Here is a 21,966-nt window from a genome sequence, read left to right on the forward strand (position 1 = left end):
GTATATACCTTCTGCATCTGAATGCCCTCCCCCCAATTTACAGAAAAATCGGTGCTCTTGTATACTATAGTAATATTTTCTAGTACTGTATATTTTTATGATTACTCTATATACATTATTTATAAGTAGCTGTCGTGCCACTGCTTATTAAAATTTTACAATCAAGTAATACTAGAAATTCTATTCTAAAAATATACAAATCACACTTATTTTCTGTAAGTTGGCCACCTGTCTAAGTTGGCCACTTTTCCATGGAACCGGTGGTGGCCAACATAGACAGGTTTCACTGTAGTAGGAAATTTCAACCACTTCCAATTTTGGTGCTGTATTACGTGTTGTGATGGTATATTCTCTTGAGACCTTGAATCAATTGCAGATAACTGCTTTGTTACTATTTATCACCATTTTTGTTCTATGGCTGTGTTGAAACCGGAAATGGTTAATTTCAACACCCTCCAGATTGACAGAGGAGACAAAATCTACTTTTGAAAAGCTGAATCGATTACAAAAAAAATAATAATAATAAAATAATAAATAAATAAATAAATAAATAAAAAATAAAAAAAATAAACGGCATCTCGATGTCTCGTACCGTTTTTGCTCTACAAAGGTCAATATTGAAATTGGAAGTAGTAATAAATTTTAACCACTTCCGGTTTTAGTAGAGTTTTGCGGTTGTGATAATATATTCTCTTCAGACACTGAATCGATTTGAGGAAACCACTTGCCGCTATCTATTACCATTTTTGTTGTAGATATGGCGGTAAGTGTTGAAACCGGAAAGGCTTAATTTGAACCATTTCCGATCTGAGTAGAGAATTAACGGACGAGATGGAATTTATTTTTGGGATCGATGAATCAATTGCAGAAACAGCATCTCGATATCTTTTGTACCTTTTGGCGCTATGGAAAGCACCATTAAAACAAGAAGTAGTAATAAATTTAAACCACTTCCGGTTTGATGGAGTGATGCAGTTTGTGATATGTTGCCTTGAGATACTGAATCGTTCACAAAAAGGAACCGCTTCCGCTATCTGTTACCGTTTTCGTTTTATGTCAATAAACGTTGAAAAGCGGAAGTGGTTGATTTGAATCACTTCCGGTTTGAATAAAGGGTAAATGGAGAAAGTGGAACCTATTCTTGGGACGCTAAATCGATTACCAAAAACATTCCAATATCCCTTTGCGCTTTTGTCCTGATCCTGTCGACAGACGGACGGACGAAGCAGTTCTATGTGACCTCCGACATTTGGAACTCTGAAATTCACTATGCTCTTGGAAAAGTAAAAAATTCTGGGTATATTTATGTTCTTGGAAATATTTTTTCTTTCTTTCAATCCACCATTATATATTTATTACCTAATTTCTCTTATACATTTGTCATATGCTCCGAAAACAATGCAAGTTTTCTTCATATGGTGAAACGTTCCAGTAGGATTCGCTACATTTACCTATTACGTAGAACAAAGAGCGTTCCTTACTTATCCATCATTTATGAATGATCAAACACAAGCACTATCTGTTAGCAAACTTCAACGGCGTGACTGTCGCGAAATAAGTGATGGCTCTGAATTATGCATCATGTACGAAGAATTCCTTGCTTTGGCATTCCGAGCGCTCCGGACGATGTTCCTCTCCTTTTGTCAGAAGCAGATTTATAGTCGTACAAGCGATGTGTATTTTTAATTTAGTTCTTCCTCTCATTGATTCACCACCTAGTTTTTGAACTTATGACCTTTTTTTTTATTTGTATTCCCTTGGCATAATTTGGGAATAGTTTGAGGAATTATACTGCCAAGTCAGCGATTGAATGGTCTAGTCGACATCCAATACGTCTGTTATATAGTATTACTATGTTTACGAGCCGTAAGTTGGATATAAGCCTGCCTGCTGGTCTAGTTGCCGAGCTCCTGCGACTTTGGTTCTCATAGGGTTTGCGTACGAGACGAGACGAAGCATAATTTTCGAGTCAAGATTCGAGACGAGACAGTTATTCCAATAGAAACAGATACAGTTTTGGAGACGAGACACCAGTCCCATGCAGGTAGAGATGCGCACGAGACGAGTCGAGACAGGATTTTCCTGACAAAATTCGAGTCGAGACACGGCTCTTCCAATAGAGAAATATACATTTTTCGAGTCTAAACATCACTTTTACAGCACCTTTTTGAGACGAGACAGCCACAAATCTTGTCTCCTGCGCATCCCTACACGCAGGCGCGCACCCGAAAAAACGATAAATAATTGTAAAATACTTCCACCTATATTTTCAGAAAAAGGATAGAATTAGATTGTTTTTATATGAAAAAGAGTACAGATGAAGTGTAAGATCAAATATTCATGCTATATCAATCGTTGCCCTGTTAAACAAATATACTTTTATTCAGAAAGTCTAAAATTGTATGATGAGTTAGGAAGTTTTGGGGAGTTCGGACCCTGTGTTGTAATTACTAAAATTATATCAAGTGCGTAATTTTAGTAATTTTAGCGCAAGTCGTACCACTGTGAATCGTATTATACGAAAAATGCGGCACAGAGTCCTGGGCCCACTACATCGACTCGAGAAGCTAGAAACTGGTCTCCCGTGAAGAGAACTCCGTTGCTATTACGTATGGTTGGCGTATGGAATTTCGTCTACACCCGGAGCTTTGTGTTTCGTGAATTTCTTTATAGCTATTTCTACTTCTATTCGGTTAGGCTCTGGAATATACGGTTCTGTTGTATGCATTTCCCTTTCTCCACGAACATTAGTTTTCGCGTCAAATGAATCTTTCCATCTATTCAAGATGCTATCTGTATTAGTGAAAAATGTTCCGTGGGCTTTCTTTGATCGGGATGGGCACGAACGAGTACTAGCAAGTTTTCTTTGAAACTCGACTCGACTCGAAAGATACATCATTGAGCTCGACTCGAGAACTCGGCTCGAAAAAAATCCTCCAACTTGACTCGAATTCGGGTCGAGTTTCGAGTCGAATCGAGCCAAAACGAGCCAAGTCGAGCTAAACCCTGTGTGTAGTTCTAAGCACTCGCTTCAAGTATTCTACATAGAGAATATAATTATATCAATTATACTACTACTTCTACCACTACTACTACTAAAATAATAATAATAATAATAATAATAATAATAATAATAATAATAATAATAATAATTATTATTATTATTATTATTATTATTATTATTATTATTATTATTATTATTATACAGTGTATAACCATGAAAGGTAGGCGGTTTGTATCTGAATACTGAAAACTAGTTGACTGTCAATCTCGGTTGTCGAGAAGTCTTTAGGAGGCAAGGACATCGGTGACGAGGTTCCGGGTTTGAGTTCAGGAAGAGCAAGTATTAGGGTTCGAGCCAAAAATTGTTAAAACTTATAGTGCGCCAGCCAAACATGTTCAAAACTGCTCGGCCCGGGTTTAAGGTTTTCAACAGCTTGCCTGGCTTGGCTCATAGCTCATTCACTATCAAGCCGAACCGAGAAGTGACCCGAGCCAACAGCTCACCGAACCGAGCTGGCTCGAACCGATGGCTCATCTGAGCCGAACCGAATTGAGCTGATTGCTCACCCAACCGAGCAAGTTCGAGCCATCGACTCAGTTGAGCTGAATCGAACCGAGCCGATGGACTTGTTTCAACGTAGCTCATCCCAACCGAGCCTCCTCAAGCCATCGGTTCAATTGAGCCAAGTCGATGGCTTGTCCCAACCGAGCCCATGGCCCATTCCAATCAACCCAGCTCGAGCAATTCGCTCAGTTGAACTGAGCTGAGCCGGTTGACGTCACTATCCGGTTTGGGCTTCTGCTTAGGCTCAAAAATTCGACCGTTCAAGTCTCAGCCTTGATGGTAAGAACTACATATTTATATTGGTGCTCACAACATTTGAGACTGTCTCTTTATAAAAATATATTGTAGTCTCGTTATCGAGACGAGATGAGACGCGTTATATATACCCCATAAAATACACTAAAAGTATGAGACGAGATGCACCCTGCCGTGAGCAACACTAAAATTATTCCACATTACTGCTTACATTTCTCATGGCTTTCGCTTTTCAGTCTAATCAGGCTATGCTTTCAAAACGAGCTGAACGAGCGAGCCATTTATCAAACTCGACTCAACTCGACCTCAAAATAGCGACTCGAAAATTACTTTTGACTCAAGTCGAATTCGAATCGAGTTTTAGCTCGACTCGTGCCCATCTCCAGGCCCGTAGCCAGCCCAAAAATGTAGGGGGGCGGCTGAAGTTAGGGGGGCCCGATCCAACCATATTATAGTTCATCACCATATTAGGCCTATAGTTCATTGGCAAGCCTACCATGAAAATTTTAGGGGGGGAAGCAAAAATTTAGGGGGGTGGCCCCCCTAGACCCCCCTGGATACGGGCCTGCCCATCTCTATTCTTTAATATATAAACGCGAGGCTGATAGCCTTTTTCTAAATTCATTGATGCCCTTATACATGTCCCAAACGTTTTTGTTTTACTGTTATCTCCAAGTTCACTAGTTTTAGCTTTCAAAAAATCGCGTTTCTTTTTCTGAAAGTTTTGGAAGTTTTCCACTTGATGTCAACGAAATTTTGTGTAGTTATGTTATTCAGATTTGTAGCCAATGCAATTTTGCCTGTTTTCTCTTCTCTGCTAGTTTAGTGCATTCCTAATCGAACCAGGGTTTGTTCCTACGTATTTCCGCATACCCCAGTTTTTCTTTTGCAGAAATTTTAATACTGTCCCTAATTTCAACCCAAGTATCCTCAACATTAGTGCACTCCGAAGCTTCTGAAACCGAGAATATATTTTACAGTTCAATCTGGTAATTCCCCTCTCACTTGGCTCTCCACTAATTTCTTTAAATTAAATCTATCCGTTTTCAGGTATTGAATATTTCCTTTATTCAACGATAATCTTTCTCTTACCATCGCTGCTACAGGTAGTGATTAGTGTCACAGTCAGCTTCTCTAAACGACCGAATATCAGTTATGCTAGACCAGCAGAGCAAATCTGTCTTCAACATTGGGGGGACGGGTAAGGTTCCCCACTTTTTTGAGATGTTCAAAATATTTGTGAAAGTTGAAAAACAATGCTGTGGAGGATCACTGGAGCAGAGTTGTCTTCAACACTGGGAAGCGGGCAGATTTGAGGCTTATTCTGGGGGGACATCAATTTCATCTCACTTTTCTTTGCAGCAATCGGACACAAATCGTCACATTTCTACCCAAAACACACATTTCAAATTGGATTATTGGGTGGGACAGTCCCCCCCCCCTAGTTCCAAGATTAGAAGAGACATGTCCCCCTCATCCCCTCTGGGATTTGCGCCAGTGTGCTAGACTATCTTCTTGTATCTACTAAAACGTGATCAATTTGATTATAGGGCTATGTTTTCCCATCATTTGGTGAGGTTCAAGTAAATTTATGAACGTCGCGATGTGGGAATTTTGTACTCTTCACGATAAGGTTTTTGGATATTGCAAAGTTCACGAGTGTAACGCTGTTGTCAGTATTTCTTTATGCAAACTTTTATTCCTTATAATCGGTTTGAAAATATCCTTTCGTCCTACCTTCGTATTGAAATCTCCTAATAGAATTTTCATATGGTATCACGGAAGTTGTCCAAATACCCGTTCTACTTCTTCGTAATAACTGTCCTTCATTTCGTCATCCTTATTTTCAGCTGGGACATGTACACTCATGTCCAAAATGGTTGTCGCATATCTATAACTGTCTTGTAAAGAAATCATTTGATAATGATTTTGCAGGCTACTTTTAATACTGACACTATGTGCACAATCGGGAAATGTATATTTGTGGTAAATTTTATAGGAAAAGAATTATAAATACGAAAATTTGAATGAGTAAAACAAAATGTTGCTAAATGGACAAGAAAGATTTATTTTCATTTTATTGTTCTTATTTACTGCTCTTTGGACATGAAATTTTGCACATACATGCCTTTGCCGATTATACACATAGGGCTAACATTGTAAGAAATCCCGAGCGAATTCGTTATCAAATTATATTCCTACATCAACATATTTATAGACATGCGACAATAATTTTGGACATGAGTGTACATTTAAAACAATAATATCACACCACCGTCCCTTAAGAGTAATAAAATCTGTCAGTAACAAATTCAACCCGTTTAATTGCTGGTAATATACGTTTATGAACGAAACACCCTGTTCCTAACTAGTGATTTTTAATTCCTTTCCCGTGAAAGAACGTAAAATTTCCGGACTTCACTGTTCCATTTCCTTCCCAGCTAACTTCCTGAACTCCAATTAGGTCTATCCTGTATTTTTCTAACTCACTCGTTACGGATTTTAACGCGCCTGCCCTATAAAGACTTCTAATACTCCATGTTCCAAATCTCATTCCCGTTTTACTTTGCTGAGATTGTGTCAAGCTATCAGTCCTGGTCCGAGGCTACTGTGAAGGTTTCTAAACAAGTTCATTTTTTTTTTTTTTTAATAGGATGAGATTGTTAGTCTCACGCCAAACCTCCAAGCTGGAGGACCACCCCCTTGTCTCTTTCCGCGACAGCTTATACAGTATATTTGCAGCGAAAGAGACCGTCTCCTGAATCCGCAAACTGAGGACGCGCCATGTCGTGGTGACAGGAACCTACATTACACGGATCTTATAGTCTTACATAATTATAATTTACAAGTATGTTATTATTAATAGTAAAATCGAACACAAAATCTGTCACGATGTTGTGAGCATTGACTAAAGTGTGTCCTTAGACAAAAAAAAAAAAAAAAAAAAAAAAAGGAAAGCACTGGGATCTACATTGCACTGCAGTTAATGGGATCTGCATAATTTTATATGAGTACAATTCGGGATTCAAGAAGTAGCTTCCTGAAACGAATTAATCTGAAAATTCGAGTCACTGCTAAATTCGGGTCCGGCGGCGTGGCTCTCTAATCCAGCTCTGTTAGAGGTGACATTCTGTGGTGGGGAATGGCCATGCCTGGAGCTCCCGGATTGGGTTGAAATCTGCGGGGCCTTGGTCATACCGTGGGATTCGATAGCTTATGTGAGCTTATCCCAGGAATCAAGGTAACGGCGAGCATGGTCCGTGTGACAGTACCATGCCTGCACAGTATGGGAGGATCTGACTTGCTAGCAGAACTGCCTCGACTGGTAAGTTAACTGATAGGCACTTAGGACTTCAGTCTGGCCACAGTGAGCGCATCCCACTGCCTTAAGCAACCCATACACACAGACACATGCATGACGAAACCTTCCAACATACATGAAAAATGATAAAACCACAGGCAAGTCTATCATGTATGACCTTGTTCATGCATGTTGAAAGATTTCAAAATCTTCTGTAAACATGCATGATAGTTTTGCCGTTCTTCATGCTTGTTTACCGTGTATGTGCTTCTTCATGCAAGTTGGTTGTTTCATATTTAGGTCCGCCAATCACGACAGCGGAAGAAATCACGTAACTCTTTCCTCAGTAATGCCAAGATCGTTAAGTTGGATAGCAAGCTGGTAAGTGTGTGGACAAAAAAATTCTTCCAACATGCATGATTAAACAAATCTTTCGTGCATGTTGGTCATGCAGGTGTGTGCATCTATGGCCTCCATTAGAGAATAGGGTTTACATCGCAATAGCGAATCAAGGTAACGGAACATACCTTGACTACGTGGACGAGGATACACTGTCCACATCTGAAGAACTACGGACCGGTTGCATATAGTTGAGAACTTACCCCAAATGGCAGCCGCACATCTAGCCAGCGGGCGAAAGTGTAGAAGTAGACCACTAGATCCTGTGTGCTTGCCATCTGCCCTGGATTCAAATTTCGAACGTGATTCGAAATCCACGTTAATAGTAGTTCTATTCTTGTTAACCTCGATGTTACATAAGAACTCAGTTTACAAAAAAATCAGATTCCAACTCTAGGAACCACCATATAAATAAAATATTTAAATCATCTCTGGTATTCTTCTATTATTTACCAATCCTGATATTACAAGTAAGAATTTCTGGTATTACCATTAAATGTAGAGCGTTCTTTTTCAGTTTTCTTTTTTTATTCTGGATTTTTTGTTATCTTTTTGGCACTTTCCTCCTGTCCAACAAGGCTTTCCCATTTATCCACTTAGGAAATAACAGGAACCAATTTTAACTTCCGCTAACAGAAAACTCGTTTTGCGCTTGGCCTAGCGAATAAATTATTTATTGCGAAATCGGAAATTCTGTGGATGTTACAGTTCCATTCCTCAGACACTCTTGTCACATATGAACCTTGGCCTTTTCTAAACCAAAAAAGTATTTTTTTTTATTTTGTTGCTTCTATAAAGGCAAAAAAGCGGAGCTAATTCGTTTTCCACAGCGAATTAAAATGCTCAAAGCAACTTTGCAATAACTACTCTCCTAATATTTAAGCTCTTAATGATATTAAAAATGGGTAATTGGATTACTTTTAAAATAAAACAAGAAACTAGAGAACTTGAAGAAAATTGAAAGAGGACGGAACGTAGAACGAAATAAACTGGTACACTCCCCTGCAGTACACTTGATAGGCTCCACGTTGGCTAGTGGTCGGCATTTTTTGAAAAATGAAATGAAATGAAATCTTTCAGTTTTACGTCCCACGGTTATGCCGATTAGGCTAAAGGAGACGGTGATTATGAGAAATGAATGAAATGGTTGGAGGAAATGGGAGAACCCCGAGAAAACCCACGAGCACGGTGTTTGTCCAGCACAAAGTCCACACGGCGCGAGCTGGGATCGAACCAGGGACCTCAAGCACCGGAGGTGAACGCTCTATCACTGAGCCACTGCGCTCCCTTGGCATTTTTTGAGAATTGCTAATAGCAAAAATAAGCTCTGCTGATGATAGTGAAGAGGTTCTCGCGAAACATACGTTTATGAATGAATGAGTTATAAATAACCACCGTTATCCGTGAAGATGTTAACGGATTAAGTCTACTAACGAGTACGGTCGAAATAATCACTCAAAGCTGTCTTTTACCAAGAAAAATTTAAAAAAGTTGCGTTCAAAGATTATTATATGGAGTAACGGACGAACGTATACCAAAATTACAATCTTAGAAGAACCACTGGTGTGATCTTAAGAAAGTAGAACAAGCACAGTTGATCCAACATAATTTTAAATGAATGTTGGCCAACAAACAATTTTGCCGCTACTTATCCAACACTTTTGACCTCGCATTCCTCAATCACATTATTACTTATTTCGTAATGTTTTTTTTTATGTTTGTAAATAACCGGCAAAGCGCTCAATTACAAAATAGAGTCAAAGTTGGCAAATATTCGACAAAGCGGCTGAACACAATGCAGGGCCAGCGTTATCATTTGGCTTGATTGGCTAATACTCGACAAATTGGCCAATTACAATGTTGAGCCAACGTTGACAATTGACGTAATTGGCAAATGTTCAAGCTCAATTACAACGTAGAGCCGACATTGGTAAATGACTTGATTGCCAAATGCTCGGCAATATGGCCAGTTACAACGTAGGGTCAACGTTGGTAAATGACTTGATTGGCAAATGCTCGGCAATGTAGCCAGTTACAACGTAGGGTCAACGTTGGCAATTGATTTGACTGGCAAATGCTCGACAAAGCGGCCCATTACAATGTAGGTCCAATGTTGGCAGTTAGCTAGCCTACCTTTTCCTCTATTGGGTCTACTGTCTATGCTGTTAGGATTGAGGATTTTTTTTTTTTTTGGGTACTTACATCAGAATGGTGCGGGAAGATATGCCAAAGGTTAATTCGGTTATTTCTTTAAGAACAAGCAACAAAAAAGTCTATATTAATGTATATGTGATATCAGGCCCTTTCGAGATACACAGGATGAACCAAAAGACACGAAATACGCACGGTATGGAAGTAGAGGTGAACATTGAACCTGAGAGACACTTTGGTCTGCTACAAACTTTATCAGCGAACATAGGCATAATTTCCGTCATATCTGCTGCGCCATGGAAATCCTGCTATCTAGTAAGCATCTTGCTATCGAATACATAACTTTTCGAACAGTTTCTACATAACTTTGCGTACCATCCTGTGGTGTATAAGACGATTATGAACAAACTTTCAGTCCTAATTGTTGGTCACATTGAATATTTTGAGAAAGGCAACTTGGAATCGTCAAAGCCAAAATAAAGATATACAGAACGTTCCAAATGTCTAAACGAGACCATTTAACTGGTCAACTGTGAGATGAGGGATGATTTTGAGGTAGAATCCACCCATATAAATGCACACTCAAAGCTTCCACCATTGTTGAACCACTTCAATTTCTTAAAAAAAAAAAAGAAAGAAAGAAAAAGAAAACGGTACAAGATCGTTCATATAAAAGAGTTTTAAAGCTAGAATTTGCATTGAAAACTATGGGTGAGATCAGTTTTCCATAATCTGGTACGGGTAACAGAGTTACATAAAGGATAACGTATTACTTGTGGTAGAATCAGTGGCGGATCTAGCCCGGGGCTGGGGGGGCTAGCCCCCCAGTTTTTGAGTGACAAAAATAATTAAAGCTATTAGCTATTTATATATTTTTGAAAGTTTATAGTAAACTCACGATATACCGGTACCCATTATAGTCTGGGTTCTGGTTGCCCTCCCAGTTTTTACCTTCTAGATCCACTTCTGGGTAGAATATCCAAAATAGATTATTTTGTACTAACTCTAATCCTAAAACATGAATAACATATTCGTGCTCCCGCTTGGAAAAGCAAAGTTACAGATATTGTGGTCATAGATGATGTTCAACTTCTCCCATTCATATCGGTGTTTTCTATTCCGCAATCAACACTAAGATTTACATTTTTTTTTAAATTTAAATGCCCTAGTTCAGACTTTTCAAACACTCTGTATAGTACCTTCCTTTAACTTGCCTGACCCTGATTGCCTATCTCAAAATCATTAATTGTTTGGTTAGACTGGATCCCAAAAGTAAATTATCCCAATAAAAGAACAACTAGATCGAATGTTGAGTGTAAATTTGCTGAAATAACGATTACTTTGTCCTTGGTATTTCAATAGAATATTCTGATTTTTTTTATTCTATAAATGGGGTAAATCGTTAATATTTTGTCCTGTCCCGACATCTAGTGGTGACTCTAGCCAACTACAACGGCAATGCGTTAAGATTATTTTTATTTTACGATTTTTATAGCAAGGGCTGAAATTTTTCAGATATTTTGATGAACACAAAGAGATGGAAGTAGGGTTTGCCAAATACAACTAAAGGAATGCCTGGAAACTGTCGGCACTTGTGTAATTGGGAATACAAATTTTAAACTGAAGATAATTTTCTCATGGATGTTATAACTAGTGTTACTTCTAAAGTTTATAACTACTATTAGTAACTAAACTAATACTATACCATTACTACTAAGCAAACGTATAATGTATCAAACTAATGTAAATGGAAATAACACAGAACATTAGTTAGTGATTTGGGAAGCCTTCCTTATTATTCATACTTCTTGGAACTCCTCGCAGATACACAGTTTTCGAGAAGTTTTCAGAAAACTATCAACTGATCATTTTCAAGCGCATCTGAACGCAAATTTAAGCCATCGTTAAGTTCTATTGATATTCTGTTTCTGCCATCTGATCAGGGGCGGATCCAGGAGGGGGCGATCGGGGCGATCGCCCCCCCAGAAGAGGAAATTTTCTTATTTTTATATATATAAATAAAACCCATCCCAAAGTTTGGAGCCCTTAAAAGTAGCAGTATGACAATCCCCCCCCCCCAGAAATCGGTCCTGGATCCGCCCCTGCATCTTAAGGAGATTTAGGATATATATTTCTGGGTTTTCGGCATTTATGGCCATTTAGCCCGTCATGTATGAGGAATAACGTCCCTCGGCGAGCACACTATCCGGGAAAAGGGAAGGGAGAAAGGATTGGGGAAGGAAAGAAACGGCCTGGGACCTATAAGTTAGGTACCATCCCGGCATTTGTCTGGTATGATTGAAGAAAACCTCATTCAGGATGGCTGGCCTGAGAAAGCTTTTTTTTTTACACTTTTTCGACCGAATCCCCCCACAGGGAATCGAACCCGGGACCGATTGCACCGAAGGCGACTACGCTACGAGGTACACACCGTCTGATCTTGTTCGACCTGTTCATTGCTGACAGGTATATTTCAAGAATACATGTGTACTGCATATTGCGTCTGCTTTCTCGAAAAATGCAATTATTATTATTATTATTATTATTATTATTATTATTATTATTATTATTATTATTATTATTATTATTATTATTATTATTATCTCCCGCTGTAAGCATACGTGAGCTTATAGTTTCATTTCAGGTGTATGTGTGTGTATGTCCGTGTATGTTATGTGTGTATGATTGTGGTACTTTATTTCTCGGTAACTACTAGTGAATTTGAACCGGATTTGATGAGAAAGTGGTCCATAGTCTAAGAAATATAGATCGCTATATCTGTTGGCCGGGCTCTGTCAGGGACAGATTCGGCTTGACCTGGCTCGCCTTGTATGTGGTGTTTTATTTCTCCGTAACTACTACGCAGATCTAAACGAAATTTTGTAGAGAACTAGCCCATCGTATAAGGAATAAAGATCACTATATTTGGAGGCCAAGGTCGGCCAGGGATAGGCTCAATTTACCTTGTATATGAACTTTATTTCTTGGTAACTATTAACTGCATCTGAACTAGATTTGATTGGCAAGTAGTCCATCGCTAAGAAATAAAGCTCACAGCTTTAGACACTGGGAGCATCTCAGTTCGATTCACCTCAGGTTGGCTCCTTAACAGAGGCTATATTTCACAGCTGTGCACACTAGGAACATCTCAGTTCGATTCACCTCGGGTTGGCTCGTTAACAGAGGCTGTATTTCACAGCTTAAGACACTGAGAGCATCTCAGTTCGGTTAACTCGGCTTGGCTCGTTAACAGAGGCTGTATTTCACAGCTTTGAACACTGGGTGCATCTCAGTTCGATTCACCTCGGGTTCGCTCGTTAACAGAGGCTGTATTTCACAGCTTAAGACACTGAGAACATCTCAGTTCGGTTAACTCGGCTTGGCTCGTTAACAGAGGCTGTATTTCACAGTTTTGGGCACTGAGAGCATCTAAGTTCGATTGACCTCGGCTTGGCTCGTTAACAGAGACTATATTTCACAGTTTTGGGCACTGAGAGCATCTAAGTTCGATTGAACTCGGCTTGGCTCGTTAACAGAGACTATATTTCACAGTTTTGGGCACTGAGAGCATCTAAGTTCGATTGAACTCGGCTTGGCTCGTTAACAGAGACTATATTTCACAGTTTTGGGCACTGATAGCATCTAAGTTCGATTGACCTCGGCTTGGCTCGTTAACAGAGACTATATTTCACAGTTTTGGGCACTGAGAACATCTAAGTTCGATTGACCTCGGCTTGGCTCGTTAACAGAGACTATATTTCACAGTATTGGGCACTGAGAGCATCTAAGTTCGATTGAACACGGCTTGGCTCGTTAACAGAGACTATATTTCACAGTATTGGGCACTGAGAGCATCTAAGTTCGATTGAACTCGGCTTGGCTCGTTAACAGAGACTATATTTCACAGTTTTGGGCACTGATAGCATCTAAGTTCGATTGACCTCGGCTTGGCTCGTTAACAGAGACTATATTTCACAGATTTGGGCACTGGGAGCATCTCAGTTCGATTGACCTCGGTTTGGCTCGTTAACAGAGGATGTATTTCACAGCTTTGGACACTGGGAGCATCTCAGTTCGATTGACCTCGGCTTGGCTCGTTAACAGAGGATGTATTTCACAGCTTTGGACATTGGGTGCATCTCAATTCGGTTAACTCGGCTTGGGTTTTAACAGAGGCTGTATTTCACAGCTTTGGACACTGGAAGCATCTCAGTTCGATTGACCTCGGCTTGGCTCGTTAACAGAGACTATATTCCAAAAGTCCTGCAAAAATGTAAAAAGCTGTAACTTTGTAACCGCTTATTGTATTTGTTTGTAACTGCTTATTGCATTTGTACAAAACTTTTAGTGGACTTGTAAGAAAGTCTGGAATTTTGTTTCCAAGCATTTTTTCAACGCCAAACCTCCAGCTGAGCACCATTTACGTCCAAATATTGCTGAAGTCTTTTCGGGAATCCAAGAATTGCATTTCACGAAACTCACTTCTTATGTCACAATCTTCTTCCGTCTTCAACTTGTAAGGCTTTGCCTTTATTTTCTAACGAATGATATTGTGTAGCGTTGTCATTGGCACTCGCAGCTCCAAGGATCTGCGTTTCAGCGATTTCTTTGGACTTCGCAACACACTTTCCTGCACGGACTGAATCACATCAACACTGATTGTTGGCCTTCTGCTACGAGGCAAGTCCAAGACACTTCCGGTAGCTAGGAACTTATCGTACCATCTCTTGATACTTGAACCTGCAGGTGGTTGTTTCTGATATTTTTGTCGGAATTTTGTTCTCACCAAAACACTAGATTTTAACTCACAAAACTACGCCACACACTGCGCTTTCTCTTGAGTAGACACCATCTTTGTCACGTGATTTGCGGTTATGACGTCAACGTTTACATCCGCTCATTGTTGCCAACAAAAATTTTAACATTTCCACTAAACATTACAAACAAAATTGTAAGTAGTACTTTCAAAGTTACAGCTTTTTACTTTTTTGCAGGTCTTTTGGAAGACTGCTTTATTTTACAGCTTTGGACACTGGGTGCATCTCAGTTCGATTGACCTCGGCTTGGCTCGTTAACAGAGACTATATTTCACAGCTTTGAACACTGGGAGCATTTCAGTTCGGTTCACCTCGGCTTGTTATCTTTATCCTCCCTATCAATCGTTCATATTTTAGATTTCGAACCAGAAAACGGGTTGTAGGAGTCCTTCGTCGTTCTCCGTGTCCTTCTTCGTACTTCGTAGACGGTTTCTGTCGGATGCCTGATAATCCTCGTGAAGAAGCACATGCTATTGTTTACAAATATGAAGGAATATTGTACTGTTAAGATATCCAATCAAAAATCCTGAAATTATATAAATTTGGGAACTTGAACCCCCTCTCCGTTAATGAAATTACGCGTACGCTACTGAAACCTACTGTAAATTCACCTCGAACAATAACATTTTGCATAGCGCGAATGTACCTTGAAACCAATTAACCGCATTTTGCAAAATGTTGCTATATATCCAGCTTTAAGCCCTCTCTAGTTAGACAACCCACACTACTCTACTGTGTTACAGGTTGTATACTATTCAGTCCGTACAAAGAATGGGCGCTTGCAAAGACTTTGCCAGTTGTACGGTACCAGGTAAACGTACCTTGAACAGCATTGTTTTGCATGGTGCGGAAGTTTCTTTTTTAGAATCAATGAACTGTGTTATGTAACAAATGCAACATACATTACCTGTAAACAAGCTTTAACTTTTTCCTCAATAAATAATCTTAGTTTTCGTTCCCTACTTTTCTCTGCGAAACTTGTTTTGACCGTTCCTTCATTAGCATGACATGTTACGAAGCTTCACGAGAACGCAATAAACAAGCCAGTAAAATAAGGCAATATTTATTGATGAAGCACTTCCCTCTCTCTGTCTCTGTCTTTATTGGCCGTGGAGAGACGTGACGAGAATGTTTGATGGTGTTTCCCCTCTCTTTTTTTCTTTTTATGACATCTATTGGTGAAGGGCCCCAACTACTTTGCTCCTCGCTTGCTTCTTGAACTCATTTTCTCTTCGGCAGATAAATCGAACTTACAATTTCATATGAAGCTAATTTCAGTACTGTTGTCAATTGTTACCAGAAGCTATACTGAAAATAAACAAATATAACAATTTGGTTATTACCAGGGGCGTCATTTGAAGGAGAGCATGGAGTAATTTCCCATCGTCTTCTGAGTTTTAGAGATGTACTAGCCCAAGTACTTTTTTTTTTTTTTGCACGGGGATTCTCTAAAGGTAGGAAATTTCGAGATATGGGCATCGAGGTAAACCACCCATCCCATTTCCTTCTCTTGTAGTTCAAATATTTAAAATAAATTCAAAAACGCATGTTTAATTATTTAAACGAAAAGTGTAAATACCAATTTTTTTTTTTTTAAAGAAAAAACTTAAGCGTTTCTGAGATGTTAACATATTATCTTATCGTCCATGCGTTATGACCTTTAGGCTAAAGCTATTAATTATTATGAAAGAATAGGCAGAATTGTAATATAGGAGGAAATAGGAGAACTGGTTTGGGTACAAAACCTCGCGGCCAGAACCTCGCGGACCGAAACCTCGCCTGGCCAAAACCTCACCTCCCAAAACCTCGCGGCCCAAAATCTCGCCGGGCCGAAACCTTGCCTGGCCAAAACCTCGCCGCCCAAAACCTCGCGGGACAAAATCTCGCCTGGCCAAAACCCCGCCTGGCCAAAACCTCGCCGCCCAAAACCTCGCGGGCCAAAATCTCGCGGGGCCAAAACCTTGCCTGGCCAAAACCTCGTCACCCAAAACCTCGCCTTGCCAAAACCTCGCGCCCCAAAATATCGCCATACCCAAAATCTTGCCTGACTAAAATGTAAATGTTGTAACAGATGATAAGGACGACGGTATAAAAGACGCTGTTTCAGAAGAAGTATCACGGGTATTTGACCAAGTCCCGCGATACCATATGAAAATTCTATTTCTGTATTAGAGGATTTCAATGTGAAGGTAGGGCGACAGGATGTTTTTAAACTGGTTATAGGGAAAGAAAGTCTGCATAAGGAAAGTAATAACAACTAACGGGGTTAGTTTCGTGAACTTTAGAACATCCAAAAACTTAAAATTTTAGCAATGAAAGTATGAAATAATATATGAGTTTTTACGACGACCCTTGATTATGTCCTGATTTTGGCCCGGCGAGATTTTGCCCCGCGAGGTTTTAGCCGGCGAGATTTTGGGCGGCGATGTTTCGGCCGCGAGATTTTGTCCGTATCCCAGGAGAACCTTGAGAAAACACGGGGACACTATGTTTGAAATGAAAAAAAATGAAATCTTTAAGTTTTACGTCCCACGGTTATGCCGGTTAGGCTAAAGGAGACGGTGATGATGAGTGATGAATGAAATGGTGGAATGAAGAAAGTGGGAGGAAACGGGAGAACCCCGAGAAAACCCACGCACACGGTGTTTGTCCACCACAAAGTTCACTTGGCGCGGGCTGGGATCGAACCCGGGACTCCAAGCACCAGAGGTGAACGCTCTACCACTGAGCCACCGCGGGGACACTATGTTGTCTACCACAAACTGACATGTCTTCGGGAGTGAGCCAAGATCCCCTAGCCCCAGAAGTAAGTGCTGTACCACTAAGTACCCATAGTTAGAGAAGCTACTATAGCTTCCGAATAGAAACAAGACTTTTTTTTTTCATTTTCAGTAAGTGGTCTAGAACCCGCCTTTGAACACAACATTCAGACTAGCAAGGTAAGAGAAGTGGAGGGGCATTATCCTTTCATAATAGTAAGGAAGAGAGGCCCCAAACTCATCCACCAGTGAATTATATTATTATTATTATTATTATTATTATTATTATTATTATTATTATTATTATTATTATTATTATTATTATTATTATTATTATTATTACATTCTGCTTTTGTAACTAATATCACATTTTCTCTCTTTCCTTTTCAGCTCCAATGCCAGACAAATACAAAAATAAAAAGGGTGCGAAGCCTCGAGGAGTGTCCAATCGAAACCGTGGTTTGGAGTGGGTAAGAAAGAATGCAACCTCAGGAGTCCTATATTTCGCCGATGATGACAACACTTACGATATTCGACTCTTCGAAGAGGTGCGTCATACTGTCTTTAAAAACACTTTTTCCGTTTTCCTATTTAAGAAAGTAATAGTTATATAGTTGTTTTGAAATGTTTATATTCTTCGTGTTTTATGCAGTCTCTGTCATATCCTTTCTTATCGTATAAGCATGATTTCATTTAGTCCCTACAATATCTGTTTTCATTACTTCGTTACTGTACAATCATGATTTTCTTTAGTCCCTTTTATGTCTCTTCATCGCATCATCTTGTTATTTTAAAGCATGATTTCCTTTAATCACTTCATAGCATCATCTCGTTATTTTATGAGCATGATTTCTTTAGGCACTGTTATTGTTGTACTGCATGATCTCGTTATTTTATGAGCATGATTTCTTTAGGCACTGTTATTTCTGTACTGCATCATCTCGTTATTTTATGAGCATAATTTCTGTAGGCACTGTTATTTCTCTAGTCCATCGTCTCGTTATTTTATGAGCATGATTTCTTTAGGCACTGTTATTTCTGTACTGCATCATCTCGTTATTTTATGAGCATAATTTCTGTAGGCACTGTTATTTCTCTAGTCCATCGTCTCGTTATTTTATGAACATGATTTCATTAGGCACTGTTATTTCTATATTGCATGATCTCGTTATTTTATGAGCATGATTTCTTTAGGCACTGTTATTTCTGTATTGCATCATCTCGTTATTTTATGAGCATAATTTCTGTAGGCACTGTTATTTCTCTAGTCCATCGTCTCGTTATTTTATGAACATGATTTCATTAGGCACTGTTATTTCTATATTGCATCATCTTGTTATTTTATGAACATGATTTCATTAGGCACTGTTATTTCTGTATTGCATCATCTTGTTATTTTATGAGCATGATTTCTTTAGGCACTGTTATTTCTGTATTGCATCATCTCGTTATTTTATGAGCATGATTTCTTTAGGCACTGTTATTTCTGTATTGCATCATCTCGTTATTTTATGAGCATAATTTCTGTAGGCACTGTTATTTCTCTAGTCCATCGTCTCGTTATTTTATGAACATGATTTCATTAGGCACTGTTATTTCTATATTGCATGATCTCGTTATTTTATGAGCATGATTTCTTTAGGCACTGTTATTTCTGTATTGCATCATCTCGTTATTTTATGAGCATAATTTCTGTAGGCACTGTTATTTCTCTAGTCCATCGTCTCGTTATTTTATGAACATGATTTCATTAGGCACTGTTATTTCTATATTGCATGATCTCGTTATTTTATGAGCATGATTTCTTTAGGCACTGTTATTTCTGTATTGCATCATCTCGTTATTTTATGAGCATAATTTCTGTAGGCACTGTTATTTCTCTAGTCCATCGTCTCGTTATTTTATGAACATGATTTCATTAGGCACTGTTATTTCTATATTGCATGATCTCGTTATTTTATGAGCATGATTTCTTTAGGCACTGTTATTTCTGTATTGCATCATCTCGTTATTTTATGAGCATAATTTCTGTAGGCACTGTTATTTCTCTAGTCCATCGTCTCGTTATTTTATGAACATGATTTCATTAGGCACTGTTATTTCTATATTGCATCATCTTGTTATTTTATGAACATGATTTCATTAGGCACTGTTATTTCTGTATTGCATCATCTTGTTATTTTATGAGCATGATTTCTTTAGGCACTGTTATTTCTGTATTGCATCATCTCGTTATTTTATGAGCATGATTTCTTTAGGCATTGTTATTTTTGTACTGCATTATCTCGTTATTTTATGAGCATAATTTTTTAGGCACTGTTATTTCTGTACTGCATCATCTCGTTATTTTAGAAGCATGATTTCCTTTAATTTCTTTTATATTCGTTCATCGGAAGCATATCTTTTCTAGTCACTGTTATTTCTGTTTCTTGTTACACCTTGTTACACTAGAAACATAATTTCCTTTAGTCTCAGTTAGAAACCGAATAAAAGATAAGAAAATTTATTTGTTTCAAATTTTCTTCATGTTGGTCTATGGTATTCTATTTATTCGGATCAATTTCTAACATCTAAGTTAACATTATTAATATGTATGAAATAATATTTGTTAAACGAATATTAAATACCGAGTATTAAGGCAAATCCACCGTTATAAACTTAATATCATCGCATTAGCAACTAACTATAAGTATACGTTATGTGGATTACCACACAGAAAGTGATTACCTTAAAATGGTTCCTACTGAATAGCTGAGATCTAATGTTAAGGTTAGGTATTTCGTTTTCGTTTACAGTTAGAACGTAATGGAATTAACATGATGACAAATTTCACTACTGTGCTATAAAGAAAAGAGGCTTAGTTCTTATACAGTTGCACTTTATGTACTCGTAATATTTTAAAGTGTTTTTCCAGGACCGTAAATAGATTTTTTCTGGGGGGGGGCAAGCATTAATACGCGTACTTTCCCCCCTATAAAGAGTTGTTTTTCTAATTCTTGGTCCCCCTCTTTCCGACCTCTTATTCTTTATGGTCCCCCCTGAGCCTGTGGTTCCTCCCGCATGACAAGGTCTGCGAGGCCGTAAGTTACTCCACTTGGCCCGTTACATACATGACAAATTAAATAAGGGAACAATATTGACAAATCTCAAAGCCATACTAATAAATATTGTTTCTAGGACCCTGTAATAGTAGCCATTTTTTATGTAATCTGGTGAACCTGTTTAATGCTTCCTTTATAATTTCATGTTTGTATTATAATTTCATGAACTTTTGTATTTTGTATACAACTTTTCCGGTTATTTATTGAATGGATCTTGTATCAATAAATGTCGGTCGGTATATTGAAGTTATCTAGATTTTGGATATCGAAAATTAATATCAACAAAATATGGAAACTTGATCGATATATCGAATCCATTTCAAAATATCGAAATGTTAATAAATGTCGATCGCTATATCGAAATATCGGACAGCCCTATAATCTATTTTGATTGTTAGAATTGTGCCTCGACACGAAAAATCTATATCGTGATCAACCCTAGACGCTTCGTGCCTTTGGTTGTTGAATAACTAAGGTTTGTGTCGTACTATTACAGATTTTAAACTTCAATATACTATATACTACAACACATAGAGAATGAATTTTCCTAAAGACAGTAAAGAGGATCACACCTAGAAGTTTCAATTTCATCCGGTAAATGTCAACTGCTGGGGGATGTTTGCTATCACCTAACTGCACGCTATGTAACATCTAACATTCCACAATATTATACACTATTGTTTCAATAGTCCCGAAAACAGGATTGTCTGGAAAGAAAATGGAATATGGTTAGTCACCGTTAAAATCGCTGTTACTCGCGAGGATGTTAATGGATTGGCTTCTTTAGCGAACTTGACCTAGATATTCGCTCTGTCTACCTATAGCCAAAAACAAAATTCAAGCAGCTCTCTTCCATTCAAGAGTTACCGTCTGGAGTAACGGACAGACGTAAGTCACTGTTACCCATTAAGGTGTCAGCAAGTTGACTCCAGTGACAAACTTGATTGAGAGGATTGCTGTAGCTGTCTATTGCCAAAAAGGGAATTTTAAAAATACATTTCGTCCATGAGTTATCGAGTGGGGTAACGGACGTACTTACTGACATTACAATCTTATAAGTTTCACTAGCGTGATCTTAATAATATCACAATCTTATATAACGCCTACTAGCGCGATTCTAATAACATTACAATCTTATATAACGCCTACTAGCGCGATTCTAATAACGTTACAATCTTATATAACGCCTACTAGCGCGATTCTAATAACGTTACAATCTTATATAACACTTACTAGCGCGATTCCAATAACGTTACAATCTTATATAACGTCTACTAGCGCGATTCTAATAACATTACAATCTTATAAGGCCCACTAGCGTGATCCTAATAACATTACAATCTTACAAAGTCCACTAGCGTGATCCTAATAATATTACAGTCTGATACGACCCACTAATGCAATCTTAATAAACCTATTACACGTTGTAGAGCGCTTATATAGATACTCGAATTCGGGTCGAGTTTCGAATCGAGTCGAGCCAAAACGAGCCAAATCGAGCTAAATCCTGTGTGTAGTTTCAAGTAATCTCTTCAAGTATCCTTATTATTAACAATGATACTACTACTATTACAACTTTTTATTATTATTATTATTATTATTATTATTATTATTA

The 21,966-nt window shown here is 38.4% G+C and overlaps 1 protein-coding gene across 5 annotated transcripts in view; it reads left to right on the plus strand.

Annotated features, from left to right (window-relative positions):
* Positions 1 to 21,966, plus strand: part of GlcAT-P (Glucuronyltransferase P) — a 261,409-nt gene that overhangs the window by 204,897 nt on the left and 34,546 nt on the right. For all 5 annotated transcript variants that reach the window (XM_081739556.1, XM_081739558.1, XM_081739554.1 and 2 more), the window contains exon 3: positions 17,641 to 17,798. In XM_081739556.1, the coding sequence (XP_081595682.1) occupies positions 17,641 to 17,798 (158 nt within the window). The remainder of the gene's footprint in view (positions 1 to 17,640; positions 17,799 to 21,966) is intronic.

This window comes from Thermobia domestica, chromosome 15, assembly GCF_964235325.1.
Source record: "Thermobia domestica chromosome 15, izTheDome1.hap1.1, whole genome shotgun sequence".
Classification (NCBI taxonomy): domain Eukaryota; kingdom Metazoa; phylum Arthropoda; class Insecta; order Zygentoma; family Lepismatidae; genus Thermobia; species Thermobia domestica.